The sequence below is a fragment of the Rhizomucor pusillus genome, assembly GCF_041956525.1.
Source record: "Rhizomucor pusillus strain CBS 183.67 unplaced genomic scaffold VTP01scaffold_2, whole genome shotgun sequence".
Taxonomy (NCBI): Eukaryota; Fungi; Mucoromycota; class Mucoromycetes; order Mucorales; family Lichtheimiaceae; genus Rhizomucor; species Rhizomucor pusillus.
Window position 1 is genome coordinate 1,438,877 of NW_027192144.1, and position 13,843 is coordinate 1,452,719.

The 13,843-nt window shown below is 46.0% G+C and overlaps 6 protein-coding genes across 6 annotated transcripts; 5 read left to right on the top strand and 1 right to left on the bottom strand.

Annotated features, from left to right (window-relative positions):
* Window positions 1-831: 831 nt before the first annotated feature.
* Window positions 832-1,209, top strand: VTP01DRAFT_4678 (uncharacterized protein; the record flags this gene model as incomplete). Its single annotated transcript, XM_069383385.1, has 2 exons — window positions 832-863; window positions 1,038-1,209. The coding sequence occupies 2 exons, from the start codon at window positions 832-834 to the stop codon at window positions 1,207-1,209; spliced, it is 204 nt and encodes a 67-aa protein (XP_069244092.1).
* Window positions 1,210-1,264: 55 nt separating this feature from the next.
* On the top strand, window positions 1,265-2,428 carry VTP01DRAFT_4679 (uncharacterized protein; the record flags this gene model as incomplete). Its single annotated transcript, XM_069383386.1, has 1 exon — window positions 1,265-2,428. One exon carries the CDS (start codon window positions 1,265-1,267, stop codon window positions 2,426-2,428), a length of 1,164 nt encoding a protein of 387 aa, XP_069244093.1.
* Window positions 2,429-2,977: 549 nt separating this feature from the next.
* On the bottom strand, window positions 2,978-3,676 carry VTP01DRAFT_4680 (uncharacterized protein; the record flags this gene model as incomplete). The annotated part of the gene is made up of 2 exons (XM_069383388.1): window positions 2,978-3,294; window positions 3,358-3,676. 2 exons carry the CDS (start codon window positions 3,674-3,676, stop codon window positions 2,978-2,980), a joined length of 636 nt encoding a protein of 211 aa, XP_069244094.1.
* Window positions 3,677-4,412: 736 nt separating this feature from the next.
* On the top strand, window positions 4,413-10,002 carry VTP01DRAFT_4681 (uncharacterized protein; the record flags this gene model as incomplete). The annotated part of the gene is made up of 17 exons (XM_069383389.1): window positions 4,413-4,685; window positions 4,746-4,931; window positions 4,986-5,066; window positions 5,126-5,280; window positions 5,346-5,489; window positions 5,548-6,559; window positions 6,620-6,928; window positions 6,983-7,489; window positions 7,546-7,764; window positions 7,821-8,240; window positions 8,302-8,733; window positions 8,786-8,938; window positions 9,004-9,150; window positions 9,212-9,359; window positions 9,414-9,557; window positions 9,615-9,744; window positions 9,813-10,002. The coding sequence occupies 17 exons, from the start codon at window positions 4,413-4,415 to the stop codon at window positions 10,000-10,002; spliced, it is 4,650 nt and encodes a 1,549-aa protein (XP_069244095.1).
* A 316-nt stretch (window positions 10,003-10,318) lies between these two features.
* VTP01DRAFT_4682 (uncharacterized protein) lies at window positions 10,319-11,755 on the top strand (the record flags this gene model as incomplete). The annotated part of the gene is made up of 3 exons (XM_069383390.1): window positions 10,319-10,499; window positions 10,555-11,244; window positions 11,316-11,755. 3 exons carry the CDS (start codon window positions 10,319-10,321, stop codon window positions 11,753-11,755), a joined length of 1,311 nt encoding a protein of 436 aa, XP_069244096.1.
* A 160-nt stretch (window positions 11,756-11,915) lies between these two features.
* Window positions 11,916-13,829, top strand: VTP01DRAFT_4683 (uncharacterized protein; the record flags this gene model as incomplete). The annotated part of the gene is made up of 7 exons (XM_069383391.1): window positions 11,916-12,136; window positions 12,223-12,533; window positions 12,598-12,815; window positions 12,880-13,086; window positions 13,144-13,177; window positions 13,260-13,475; window positions 13,546-13,829. 7 exons carry the CDS (start codon window positions 11,916-11,918, stop codon window positions 13,827-13,829), a joined length of 1,491 nt encoding a protein of 496 aa, XP_069244097.1.
* Between the last annotated feature and the right edge of the window lie 14 nt (window positions 13,830-13,843).

The following is a 13,843-nucleotide window of genomic DNA, read 5'->3' on the forward strand; positions in this document are numbered from 1 at the left end:
TCTGCTTGAGGTTGCAGATCAAAGCAATTGATCGGTTGAAATAGAAAGCTTTCGATGTGCTAGCCAAAGAAGAGATTGGTAATACATCAAGCTTTTTTGGTTGATTAAAAATTCGATATTAATTGAAATAATCTGATGTTAGATCATCGTAAAGGGAGAGCGGCTCAATTGCCAAATATGGCATCTGATGAGCATTCCACGACCTAAACATTGATTGGACGAAGAAGCCTGGTAGAAATGACGATATCCACAAGCGAGACAGTCCCAGAAATCAATCAAATTTGCCATGGTGACTGCGATGTTAGCCATAAGACAACAGATGTCGAGAGACACCGGCAGGCTTAGTAAGCTGCGCCAAGTGTGCTGCTGGCAAAGGGAGATTATATGTCACGGGGTAGGAAGCATATCAGATTATGGAAAAGAGGAACAATGTCCTACAGCACCAGGAAATGGGGAAGTGTCCTGAGTCAGCGTGGGGGTGTGGGCGAGGCAAGAAGTTTGTGTCGCCATAGTTACCAAGAATGATGCAGATGCAAAGACCAATGACAGAAGTTGCCGCGAAATTTGACTCTTAAGAGCCATTGGACCGCGGCCCCCCGAATTTTTCTCGACAGCGACAAATCGAAACAGAACCAATCATATGTTGCTACTTGTTGGGTCTAAATTTGGCAACTTGGCGATAAACATATCAAAAGTGTGTGCTTTGGTAGATAGGAAGTAGTGAAAAAGCTCAAAATATTAAAGGAAAAGGAAGTGTCAAAGATAGGGAACTAGAGAAATGGCGTGTTGCGTGGCAGGTGTTGGCGTTCAAGTAAGTATATCGATTGCATCATGCTGCAGAAGCTGCTAGAAGCGGCATGTTTGTAATCCGACCCAGCTGCGCAATACCTACAAATACCGCCTAATCTCGCCGTTTCCCTCGCACTTCTTCACCTCTTTTTCTTAACTATTGCTTGACCACCTTACTTTCTCTTACTTATATCTATTCCCACTGTACACCATGGCTGTCTCTATCATCTTCTAAGCGAGTGAAGAAGGTTGACCAACTCTCTCACATCTCCATCTGCAAGATTACTGCAAGCAACTAGTCTCATCTCAAAGCCCAAGAGGTTTTTTCCACCGGACTCTATCTCTGTAAACATGTCACATCACATACGCAACTCAACTGGACATACGTTCCAACTGTATCTATCCTCGTCTGATTCCTGAATAAGTATCGCAACAAGCATATACCGTTTATCAATATAAGCAAACCGTCGAACAAATGACTGCTGCTACAAAAGATTACTGGTCGCAGCTGTCGGCCTCCATGGTCGACCAAGTGATTGGCGACGAATATCAGCTTCTCGAAGAACTTGGCCGTGGTTCCTACGGCTGTCTGTTTCTAGGCCAGTCTCTCAAGGATGGCTCCTATGTGGCTGTAAAGATTCTCACCAAGATGGGCTTGGATCAAAACCAGCTCCAAGTTCAGCAACAAGAAGCTGATATTCAATCTAGCCTCAAGCACCCACATATCCTTTCTCTTCATCGCGTCATTCAAAATCAAGACTTCATCTTTATGGTCATGGAACTTTGCGATCAAGGCGATCTCTTTGACTTTGTCGTTCGAGACCAAGAAACGAACCCTATCCGCGATGAAAAGCTTGTCAAAACAATCTTTGGCCAGATCCTAGATGCAATGGAATACATGCATTCGCGCGGTGTTTATCACCGTGATATCAAGCTTGAAAATATTCTTCTCAAGGCTGATGACGACGAAGACATCGTTTGCAAGGTCGCTGACTTTGGCTTGGCAACTCGCGATCATCTTTCAATAGAGTTTGGCTGTGGTTCTTCAACCTACCTCGCACCTGAGCACTTTGACGATGACCAAACTGATATGATGCGTGGTGAAGAGTTGCTGCCTTACGATGCAGCCAAGTCTGATGTCTGGAGCTTGGGGATCTTGCTCATTGCTCTCCTTTTTGGCCGTAATCCTTGGCAAGAAGCAACCTCTGTGGATGCATCCTACGCCGAATTCAAACGTAATCCAACTATGCTCAAGGCTCAGCTATTTCCTGACATGTCGCTAGCTCTTTTCCGATTTCTCAAGAACGTTCTTTCTCTCGATGCATCCGACCGTCCTTCTGTCAGCGAAATGAAGCAGCAGTTCCAAGCCATCAACCGTCTCACTGATGTCGACGAAGAGCCTCTCTCCCCAGTGGACATTCCCGTCACTACCAAGCCTCAAGAAAGAGCAAGCTTTGATTCTGCCGTCTTTAGCGGTGCAGACTATGGTTCTTGGTCTGACATGGTTGAAGAAGAGGAGGAAATGCAAAAAGCTGCCTGCGCTTCTGATCACGATGAACCTGAAGTTGTCCACAACTATGACGATGATGATATGGATATGTTCGTGCACAGCCAAGAAAAGGAGTCTTGGTGGCTCTAGCCAATACCGAAATTTTCTTATCCCTTCTCCTCACCTCACTCTCACTCTCCTCACTTTTGTTTTCTCTCGTTTCTTCCCCGATTTGTGTACGCATGTATCGAAAATAAAAAGTTCGTGATTCTGTACTGTAATGTTCTCAAAAATCTTTTTCGTTCAAAAGTTTCTGCAACGTCTAACTTCTCGAAATTAATGTAACGTTTGCTGCCATACTTAGTAAGACTCTGTATCGTAATCTTGGTTATTTATGAGCATTTAATGTCTGGTTTGTACAAATGAATGCACGCCTATATTTATGTAGTTGGGAGACTTATCATATCCAATACGAAAGAGCGATGATCGAGGATAGTATAGTGATATCATTCAATGCATTTTGGTCCACATTCAATACTCGAGTGCCAAATGTTTAAATAGCACGCTTTTCAGAATGGATCGTCAGCTAGAACGTACATATATAAGCAAAAAGAAAAAGAAAAAAAGTTATTGTTCGAGTGGATTATATGTAAATGCATTTTAAAAATATACAGCTTCGGTTTTAATATCGCAAACTAACTAAAAGTCTAGTGTTCGTTCATTGTCCTTTTTGATGAGCTCCAACATGCCCGGGGGCATAAGCGGGACCTTGATGGTCTTTTCCTGACCATCTTTAGTCTTGATAGTCTTGGTTACGGCAATGTATCGGTAAGGCAAGGTAACAGACTCGTGCTTTGAAAAGAAGACCTCGGGGCTGTCAATGTAGGGGATTTGATCTAAAGGCACCTTGTCGACCACAACGCGCTTGGTGACATTGACAGCGGTATCTGTAGACATCTGGATAGGTCCCAAGTGTCTGCCCTCGAAACCAAGCTTTCGCAATTCCTTGGTACGGTCTACAAACGCGTTCGTTCCCTGTCAGTGCTTTCGGAAGTGAAGACTGGGAAAATCATACATACCTCGCGGAGGATCGTCGCCCAAGATACCGCCAAACAAAAAGTACTTGAACCGGTCAGCGTCTTCAGGGGAAAGTGGGGTGGTGGCAGCCGGGTCCAAGAGGCAGATATCCTTAGGGTCCACACCGGGCAAGTGGAGCACGTCTTCCTTGTGGCAGTGTGCTTGCTTGAGTTCCTCGGGCATACCGCTGTTCAGGCAGGCGTCGGTCAAGGACGAAAAGTACAGGTTGTCCGCACCGACATTCATGAGCATGTGCTTGTATTCGAGCACACACCACTCGTGCATGCCGTCTTCCATGTGATCAATAATGAATTTTGACATTTTTACTATGCAAATAGGTGGAAAAGCGGGAGCCGTCGGCGTGGCTTTTGCGGATTAAAATGTCCAGGAGACCTGCCTGCCTGTCTGTCTGGCTCAAAGCGATCATAGCTATTCCTAAAACCGTTGTACGCACTCGCTCAGTACCAAAATGTAAAGCGTAGAAATTTCCTTCATCTATGCCATGAAAGCTATAATACCTGCCTACCAGTGAGGAAAGGGGCTATTAGTTACCGAATAGCCTAAACACAATGGATCGCCATCTATTGCCAGTAGATATCAGGCAAGTCTACTGGCGGATAAACCAATTCTCACCCTCCAGGATAATTTATCCATGTCAAAGTGGCTCGAAAAGGTGTTAAGCAAAATAAGACCATCCACATAGATTCAAATGTCATTAGCTATAAATTTACTACTTGTGTGGATGTCTCATTGGATACAAATGCCAAAATGTAGAGTAATCGACGTTGCACCGAACGCGCTATATTTCTTTTTGAATATGGATTTTACGGCATTTAGATAGCAAAAGAATTGAAAGTATCGTAGTTTTTGAGAAGAGGATACCTGGAGACAGTTAAAATGTCCCAAAGTGGGAAACCGCAGCGCGGTCCGACAAAGTGCCAGCAGCTTTCAGGTGCTTTTTCCCTGCGAGACGATCCTTCGAACGAGCGAGTTTGGTCGACTTAACACTAGGCAGCATTTCGCACGCAGCAGCAGCAGAGGAAGCAAGTAGAGTGTAATGTCAGCGTACACGATCTACAAAGAGCTGTTCCCACCACAAACAGTGGAGCACGTCAAACGCGCTCATTTCACCTCACCGGAAAAGATCAACCTAATCGTTGCGAAATCTTCTCTGTTGCAAGTCTATGATTTTGTGGAATTTACGCCCGCGGTAGACGGATACATGCACGATGCAACCAACGGGGTTATCGAGGCAGACGGCGAAGAAACTGGAGAGGTGGAGGAAGACGACACCGAAGCACAGGAGAGATTCCACGGCCAGGACGAGCAAGTGAGTTCTTTCTTTCCAACACCTTATGTTGGATATTTCTTACATATTATACATATAAAGGCACTCGTTTATCCAAAGCTTCGACCATTGAAAAAGGATGTACTGGGAACAAACTCGGGACGTCTCGAACTCGTCGCTCAGTATAAACTCAACGGCAATATCGCCACAATGGGAGTCATTCGTACATCTTCTGCGCGAGGCAACCAAGGATGCGACAGTATACTGCTAGGATTCAATGATGCCAAGGTATACATTAATTGACAAACGAAAAAGAGCAACTTAAATTGACGACTGGAAAAGATGTCTCTTTTGGAATGGTCACCGTCCACCAACAATATAGTGACGGTTTCAATCCATTACTACGAGAAAGATGACCTCAAGGTAGGATTGCCAGGAGTTACATATGTGAAAAGTAACAATTCTAACGGTCGTATATCCAGAAAGAGTTCTTAGCAAACCCGTACTCACCTGACATCCACATTGATCCGCAACAAAGATGCGCTGTTTTGAACTTTTACGGCGATAAATTGGCTGTGTTGCCTTTTCGACAATCAGAGAGCAGAGGAAAAGATTACGAAGGAGACGAAGAACGACAGTGAGTTGATACTGTAAGGTTTACGTACATCGAAAATATCGCTGAAGGTTGTCAAATTATTTTAGGAAATGGCCATACTCACCTAGCTTCGTCGTCGATCTGGAATCTATTGACAAGAGAATCAAGAATGTAATCGATATGGCGTTCCTGGAAGGATACTATGAGCCCACCTTGGCCATCCTTTTCCAAACGACTCAGACATGGACTGGGTAATTACACTGTGCCTGCCTGCGACTAGCTCCAGTTTACTCATATAATAGGAATTAGACGACTTGCTAGCAGCAAAGATACCGTGTCTGTCGTTGTCATTTCATTAGATCTTTCAGCAAAGATATACCCAGTCATTTATTCACTCGATAACCTTCCTTACGATTGTCACAAACTCGTCGCCATGCCCAGACCAGTGAACGGTCTATTAATCATTGCAGCCAACTCTTTGCTCCACGTTTCGCAAGGTTCACCAGGTGTAGGAGTTGCTGTCAATGGATACTGCAAAGCAGCAACCGAGTTTTCAGGAATGATATACAACGATGAAATCACACGGATGGGCTTGTCCTTGGACGGGGCTCGCGCCATGACGGTATTCGGCGGATTATGTCTCTTATTTCTACAAAGTGGAGAATGGGTAGTCGTAAAACCTACCTTGGATGGCAGCAAAGTAGTCGGTATGGAGCTGACAAAGATCGACTGGCCCAGCAAAGCAATGTCAACCGTCAAAAGACAGAAGAGCAAACGCAGCGATGCACCTAACCCCAAAGTGCCACTCGCGCTTATGCCGACTTGCGTCGCCAGCATCAAGGATAGAGAATATTTCTTTCTGGGAAGTCGAGTGGGTAACTCGCTGCTGATCAAGTGGCGAAATACAAACTCTGCTAGCTTGGCAGATACGGCCGGAATGGCTTTCCGAGTGTGCGACGTTTTGCTGAACACAGGGCCCATCATGGATATGGCAATCGGCCAGGCAGAAGTTGACCAGCGCGACTCGTCAACGCAGCAACAACAGAATATAACGGATTTAGAATTGGTCAGTTGTTCCGGCCATGACAAGAACGGATCACTCTGTGTTTTGCAACGACACGCTCGACCAGAAACCACTTTTTCGTTCGAACATCCCGGCAGCGAGAGCGTATGGTCTATTAAATGCCGCAAGGAACAATACTTTGAAGGCGTAAGGATTGGAACGGGCGTGAGCGGCTGGGAGGCCAGCAATGATGAAGATGATCCGTTTTTCGAAATGTATGATAAACTATTGTTTATAAGTAAATCGACGCAGACTTTGGTAAGACTCTTAAGAATCAAAAAACCGCAGATGGTATAATTTTGTAACTTTTTCACGCAGATCTTAGCAGCTGGTGAAGAACTGCAAGAACTAGAACACACGGATTTCTACACGGCTGGTCCGACGGTGGCAGTAGGCACTGTCTTGAATCATACGAAAATTGTACAAATTCAAGCGAACGCAGTTTTCCTATTATCTCCAAACGGCAAACTATCACAGACCATCAACTTGAAACAGTCTATTATAGTGGATGCCTGTATCCAGGATCCCTATGTACTGCTAAGAATGGATAACTCGAGCATCACCGTGCTTAAAGTGGATGCAGCAACGCGACAGCTAGCATCTATGTCTCTTCCTCCACATGTTAATGTAAGCAGGAAAGAGATTATCATTTTTACACTTGATATTGACAGTGGGCTTTAGAGCAAGAATGTCTCCATGGCAAGCATATTTATCGACACATCCGGCATTTTCTCCCGCATTTCCGAAAAACGCCTTGAAGTACAGTCCAGGAGACAACGTCGAGAGAAAGTATCAGAGAAGAAGCGTAAAGCAGAAGATGAGCTGCTTTCGGAAGCTACAGGATCGAAAAAACCTTTTATGAAACGTGCCAGCATCACGGATTTTGACGAAGTCGACATGGATTTATACGGCGATCAGGATGAACCAGATCAAGTCAATAATATGAACGGCACCACTGCGACGAAGAATAATGATACTCTTGCAGCTGTATCCAAATCAGCTTTTGACGAAGAGGATGATGATGAAGACTTGTATGGAGACTCAAAAGCACTAGCAGATGACCAAATGGAAGAACCTAATACTCAAGGAGAAGTGGATGAGATCAATGTTAGCACCAAGGGCAATATGGCCAAAGTTACTAAGAAGACTTATTGGTGCTTGATATATGGAAATGACAGAGTTCTGCGAGTATGTAACATGCTTCCTCCAGCAGCAAAATCAAGCGTTTTCTGATTCTTCCTCAGCTATATAGTCTTCCAGAATTTGAAGAATGCTTTGCAACGCCGCAATTCAATATGCTTCGCGGTCTGGTAATAGACCGACCAACAGATGCATCGTCTCTTTCAAAAGTACCGACTTCGGCTTCTGCACAGCAACTGGCTGAAGATATTATTGATGAAGAAATTATCCAAGAGATTTTGCTGGCAAATATTGGCCGAGAAACAAAACATCCACATTTAATTGTGAGTAGGATTCCAGGAGAATCTAGAGCGTAAACTGATCGTTCTTTTTCTCACAGGTTCGCACAAACACAAACGATATAATTATATACAAAGCATTCACCTATTTACCCGATCCTGCAAACGACTACCACGATGCCGATGAAGATTTGACAGATTACCATGCCGAGAAAATCCATGATACTCGCCTAGCGCTGCGATTTTCAAGATTACACCACGAATACGTGTCACGGTGTGCGAGCGAGGAATCAAATTCCACAACAGAAAAGACGCGACAGCGTCACTTGTTAGTTCCTTTCCAGAACGTCGCAGGATACACAGGCGTTTTCTTGGCTGGCCCGCAACCTGCTTGGCTCATTTGTTCCTGCAAGAGCTTCGTAAGGGTTCATCCAATGAAACCTGGAAAGCACAGCATCGTTGGGTTCACGCAGTTCCACAATGTCAACTGCGACCATGGCTTTATTACGGTCGATTCTAGCGTAAGTTGTTATGCGTGAACCACGCACGCATGGTTGAAGCTAACAAATTTTATCACAAAAGGCACGCTTATGCTTATCCAGGTTACCAACGGATTCTGTCACGTATGACATGGACTGGATCATGCAGAAAATACCACTGGGCAAAACAGCGCACAAGATTGTGTACCATCCAACCATGAAAGTATACTCGGCACTGGTATCTTCCCCAAAGCCCGTCCTTTTGCGAAATGACGATGGTATTCCTATCGATGGTCGAGATGAATCTAGCAGGACAAAAGGCGAATTTCTGCCTGTGGTGGAAAGTTTCTCGCTTATTATGATATCACCTGTGACTTGGGAGATCGTTGACCGTTACGATTTCCAGGAATACGAGCAGGGACTCTCTTTGCATTGTTCACTGTTGGAGAGCAAGCAAACGAGCTCGGGCAAGAAGCATTTTATCACCGTTGGAACTGGTTTTCTTCGCGGTGAAGACACTGCTATGCGCGGATCGGTAAGCACTTTTCTTTTTTAGAATAGTTTGCATTTACTAAATGCATCTTTAGATCCACATATTCGATATCATTGAAGTTGTTCCCGAACCAGACAATCCGCAAACTAATCACAAGTACAAGCAGCTCCACACCGAAGAGGTCAAGGGCGCGGTGTCTGCAGTGTGCGATGTCAGCGGACATTTAGTTTCTTGCATTGGATCCAAGGTAAAGCGATGCTAACTTCCCTTAAACGTATGAAAAAGAAATATCAACCATATTGGGGAATGTAGGTTATCATCTGGAGCTTTGAAGACAACGAAAGCCTTGTTGGCGTTGCATTCATCGATGTCCAAATTTACGTAACGAGCATCGCATCTATAAAGAACTTTATAGTCCTCGGTGATGCACAAAAATCAGTGTGGTTCCTTGGATTCCAGGCAAGTGTCAGAATAGAGGAAGCGGGATGGAGCTGTTGGACTAACGGAGCTGCTGCTGTAGCTTGAACCTGCCAAATTGGCGCTGCTCGGAAAAGATTATCAATCATTCGAAGTGAGCAGCGTCGATTTCATCATTGACGACAAGTCGCTGTATTTACTTGTTGGTGACACGGATGACAATCTGGATATTTTCCAGTACGCTCCATTTAGTAAGTGCTTACGTGTTTGACATTTTATTGATTAGGTCTAACATATTATGAAAGATTTGCAATCATTTGCGGGTCAAAAGCTACTGCGTCGAGGTGACTTCCATGTCGGTAGTCAAGTACGGACCATGGTCCGTCTGCCACAGATCATTCACAAGAATAGCGGTGTCGAGTATAGTCGAAGACATTTTTGCATATGCGGTAGGATAAGCATAAAAAAACATGTAAATGATGTGGCAATCTAATGCGTCCGACCAGGTACATTTGGAGGCAGCATCTCCATTGTATCGCCGATACCCGAAAAGACCTTTAAGCGATTGAATACACTGTACGGCCAGCTTGTAAATGGCTTGCAGCACGTTGCTGGTCTTAACCCTCGTGCATATAGGTTAGATAGAGATGGAGCAAACTATCATGTTCTTGTTGTTGGCATAATAACTGACCACTTCTTTGTAGATTGATGAAGGGTCCGAAGCAACGAATGTCTTCGAACCGTACCAAGGCTGTCCTGGATGGCGATCTGATCTTCCACTTTGCGGGGTTGTCCATCAACCATCAACGAGAAATGACAAAGCAGATCGGTACCACCGTTCCTAGAATTATGGAAGATCTTGTAGAGATTGATAGTAGCATTGACCATTTCTAAAAGCTTAAAAGTGAAAGAGTTTTCGACAACAAAAAATAGGTACTTGGAGAGGAGGAGGGGTGCGACGGGATGGATCAAATGCACCGTGTGAAAGAGCCGGTTGACTCCGAACTTTTGGAGGAGGAGGAAATGAGGGGGAGCGCGCACAGACCCGCTGTTGACGCCTTGCACCGGCGGTCTCCAGGGGACCACGACATAATTTTCATGCGCTTTCAGCTGAAAATCGTAGAGCGGAAGCAACTCGCGTAATATATATAAATACACAGGCATGCACGTCATGGCGGGCGCATATATTCTCCACACACACTCCAAAAACATGTCTGTTTCCAAAGTCCATGCTCGCCAGATCTTCGACTCTCGTGGCAACCCAACCGTCGAAGTCGAAGTTACCACCGCCAAGGGTATCTTCCGCGCTGCCGTACCTTCTGGTGCCTCCACTGGTGTCCACGAAGCCCTTGAGCTCCGTGACAAGATCAAGGAAGACTATGTTGGCAAAGGTATGGACACATCTAATACATTGACGCATGGGTGTTTTGGTTTACACTCGTTTAGGCGTTTTGAAGGCTGTTGAGAACGTCAACAAGATCATTGGCCCTGCCCTGGTAGAATCCAAGTTGAGCGTTGTTGATCAAAAGGCTGTGGATACATTCTTGCTCGAGCTGGACGGAACTCCTAACAAGAGCAAGCTTGGTGCCAACGCAATCCTTGGTGTCTCTCTCGCTGTTGCCAAGGCCGGTGCTGGCGAGAAGGGTGTTCCCCTTTACGTGCACTTTGCTGACTTGGCTGGTTCCAAGAAGCCCTTCGTTCTTCCTGTCCCAGCTTTCAATGTTATCAACGGTGGATCACACGCCGGTAACAAGCTTGCCATGCAAGAGTTCATGATCATGCCTACTGGCGCTAGCTCGTTCACTGAAGCCATGAAGATTGGATCTGAAGTTTATCACAACCTCAAGAGTGTTATCAAAGCCAAGTACGGCCAGGATGCCACCAACGTTGGCGACGAAGGTGGTTTCGCTCCCAACATCCAGGATAACCAGGAAGGTCTCGAGCTGCTTGTCACTGCTATCGAGAAGGCTGGCTACACTGGCAAGGTCAAGATCGCCATGGACTGCGCTGCCTCTGAATTCTACAAAGATGGCAAATACGACCTCGATTTTAAGAACCCCAACTCCAACCCTGCAGACTACATCACGGGCGAGCAGCTGTCTCAATTATACAAGTCATTCGCCGAGAAGTATCCCAGTAAGTCGAATTAGAATCGGAAGTGGTCGGAGCCGGGTGGTATCGGAGACTGACCTATATCTTACTGCTAGTTGTTTCCATTGAAGACGCCTTTGACCAGGATGACTGGGACAACTGGAGCCATCTTAAGAACACCTCCAACTTCCAGCTCGTTGGTGATGACTTGACTGTCACCAACCCCAAGCGCATTGCCACTGCTATTGAGAAGAAAGCTTGCAACGCCCTTTTGCTCAAGGTCAACCAGATCGGCAGCGTTACTGAGAGTATCCAAGCTGCTCTCGACTCCCAGGCCGCTGGCTGGGGCGTCATGGTCTCCCACCGTTCTGGCGAGACCGAGGATACCACCATTGCTGACCTCGTTGTTGGTTTGCGTACTGGCCAAATCAAGACCGGCGCGCCTTGCCGATCCGAGCGCTTGGCAAAGTTGAACCAATTGCTCCGCATCGAAGAAGAGTTGGGCCCCAACGCCATCTATGCTGGTGAAAACTTCCGCAAAGCTCATGAATTGTAAATAAATATAAATGAACAACATAAAATCGACATGTATACATCATTGTCATTATCCGGGGATGCTCGCATAGCAACCGCCGCGCGCGACGACTGAGTTTCTTTTTTAAGCCTATTTGTGTATCCAAGCGGCAGCAGACCAGCTTGCTTCGTTGTCTTTTCCAATGCCGAGAAGAAAGGCTCCATCGCAAACAAGGCCTGACGGATCAACGCGACCGGTGACCCGTAGCCAGACACGGAACGGAGGCAGCAAAGAATTGCGCGAATCGGCGAGCGGATCAGCTTCTAGAAGAACCTCGTCCAAAGGCAGCAGCAGCTCTCCTTCTTCACCGCCGCCAAAAAAGGTCGACTGGGCACGACTCAACCCGAAAACTGAACACTACGAGTACGTGGGGACATATCCATACGGAAACAACTGTTATTGATTTTATTTCTTTTCCCTTTCCGTGTGGACAATAATATTATTGGCAGATTTGGCGGACCTATCGGTGCATTGGCGATGATCATCTTCCTGCCGGCGCTACTGTTGCTATTTGCATATGGCTGCGACGAGAATGGATATGACGCTTTTCATCGACTGTACGCGTTTGGCCAACGAGTTGCGGACGGCCAAGTCTCGCTTTCAGACGTTTACAATGCTATTTTGAGCTGGAACCCGTCCACTCTTCTTTTCTACTTTGGATTTGTAGCTCAACTCGTCACGTTCTCAACCGCCATGCCTGGGGAAACCATCGAAGGCCTGCCTCTTCGAGACGGAACTCGGCTAAAGTACAAGGTCAACGGTATGTCAACCTGCTTTCCAGGAGATATACGGATATCTAATAGATTATTACTCCTTTCTTGCAGCCTTGTCCGCCGCGCAGACGGTTCTCATGATTACTATGATCTCCAACAAGGGACAAGGTTTCCGAGCTCCTCTCTGGGTATATGATAACTATGCACACATTGCTACCTCTGCCGTCATTGTCGCCTTTGTGGTATCGTTGGCCGTTTACATTGGTAGTTTCATCGGCGGCCCGCGTTTGCTAGCGTTGGGTGGTAACACTGGCAACCCTATCTACGATGCAAGTACCCAGGAAGCTGAAAGAGACATCAACATCTGTATATTGACGATATCCGCTGAAATAGTTTATGATTGGTCGCGAGCTCAACCCACGCATTGGAGAGTTTGATATCAAGTTTTTTACGGAATTGAGACCGGGTCTACTGGGTTGGCTGGTTTTGAACATCTGTATGGGCATCAAGCAGTATGTCAAGCTGGGTCGCATCACGAATAGCATGGTCCTCGTCCAGTTCTTCCAGGCGTGGTACATCATTGACGCGCTGTACAATGAAGTAAGTATACGCTGTAAGGGGGTAAGCCAAAAGATACTAACGATGACGCGTATTAAGGCATCTATCATATCAACGATGGATATTACAACAGGTAAGAAAAAGCATTGATGAAGAAAAAAACCAGTGCGCCAAGCAAGCAAGTAATTTTGACGCTGCTGGGTGGTTTTACGTAGACGGCTTTGGATTTATGCTCGCGTTCGGAAACCTCGCGTGGGTTCCGATCATGTATGGTTTGCAGGCCCGGTACTTGGCCGATTTCCCCGTCGACCTCAACTTTTTCCAACTCGCTGGTATCGTGGCACTTCAATTCCTTGGCTACTACATCTTCCGTTCCGCCAACACCCAAAAGGATACGTTCCGCAAGAACCCAACTGATCCAAGTGTCCGAGGTAATAATTTTATTATTGCTTCTATGACCGCTGCGGACGGGGCAGCAGCACGCTGACTGATTATATTTAGGTCTCGAGTACATTGAAACCAGCGCTGGCACGCGTTTGCTGACTTCTGGATGGTGGGGCAAGGCTCGCCATATCAACTATTTGGGAGACTGGCTCATGTCCATAGCTTGGTGCCTGCCGTGCGGTTTCGGATCTATTATTCCTTACTTTTACTGCATTTACTTTGCCATCCTCTTGGTGCATCGAGAACGTCGCGATGAAGAAAAATGCAGAAAGAAGTATGGAAAGGACTGGGACCGATACTGCGCCAAAGTGAAATATCGAATTATCCCAGGCATCTATTAGTATTACTTGTTGTA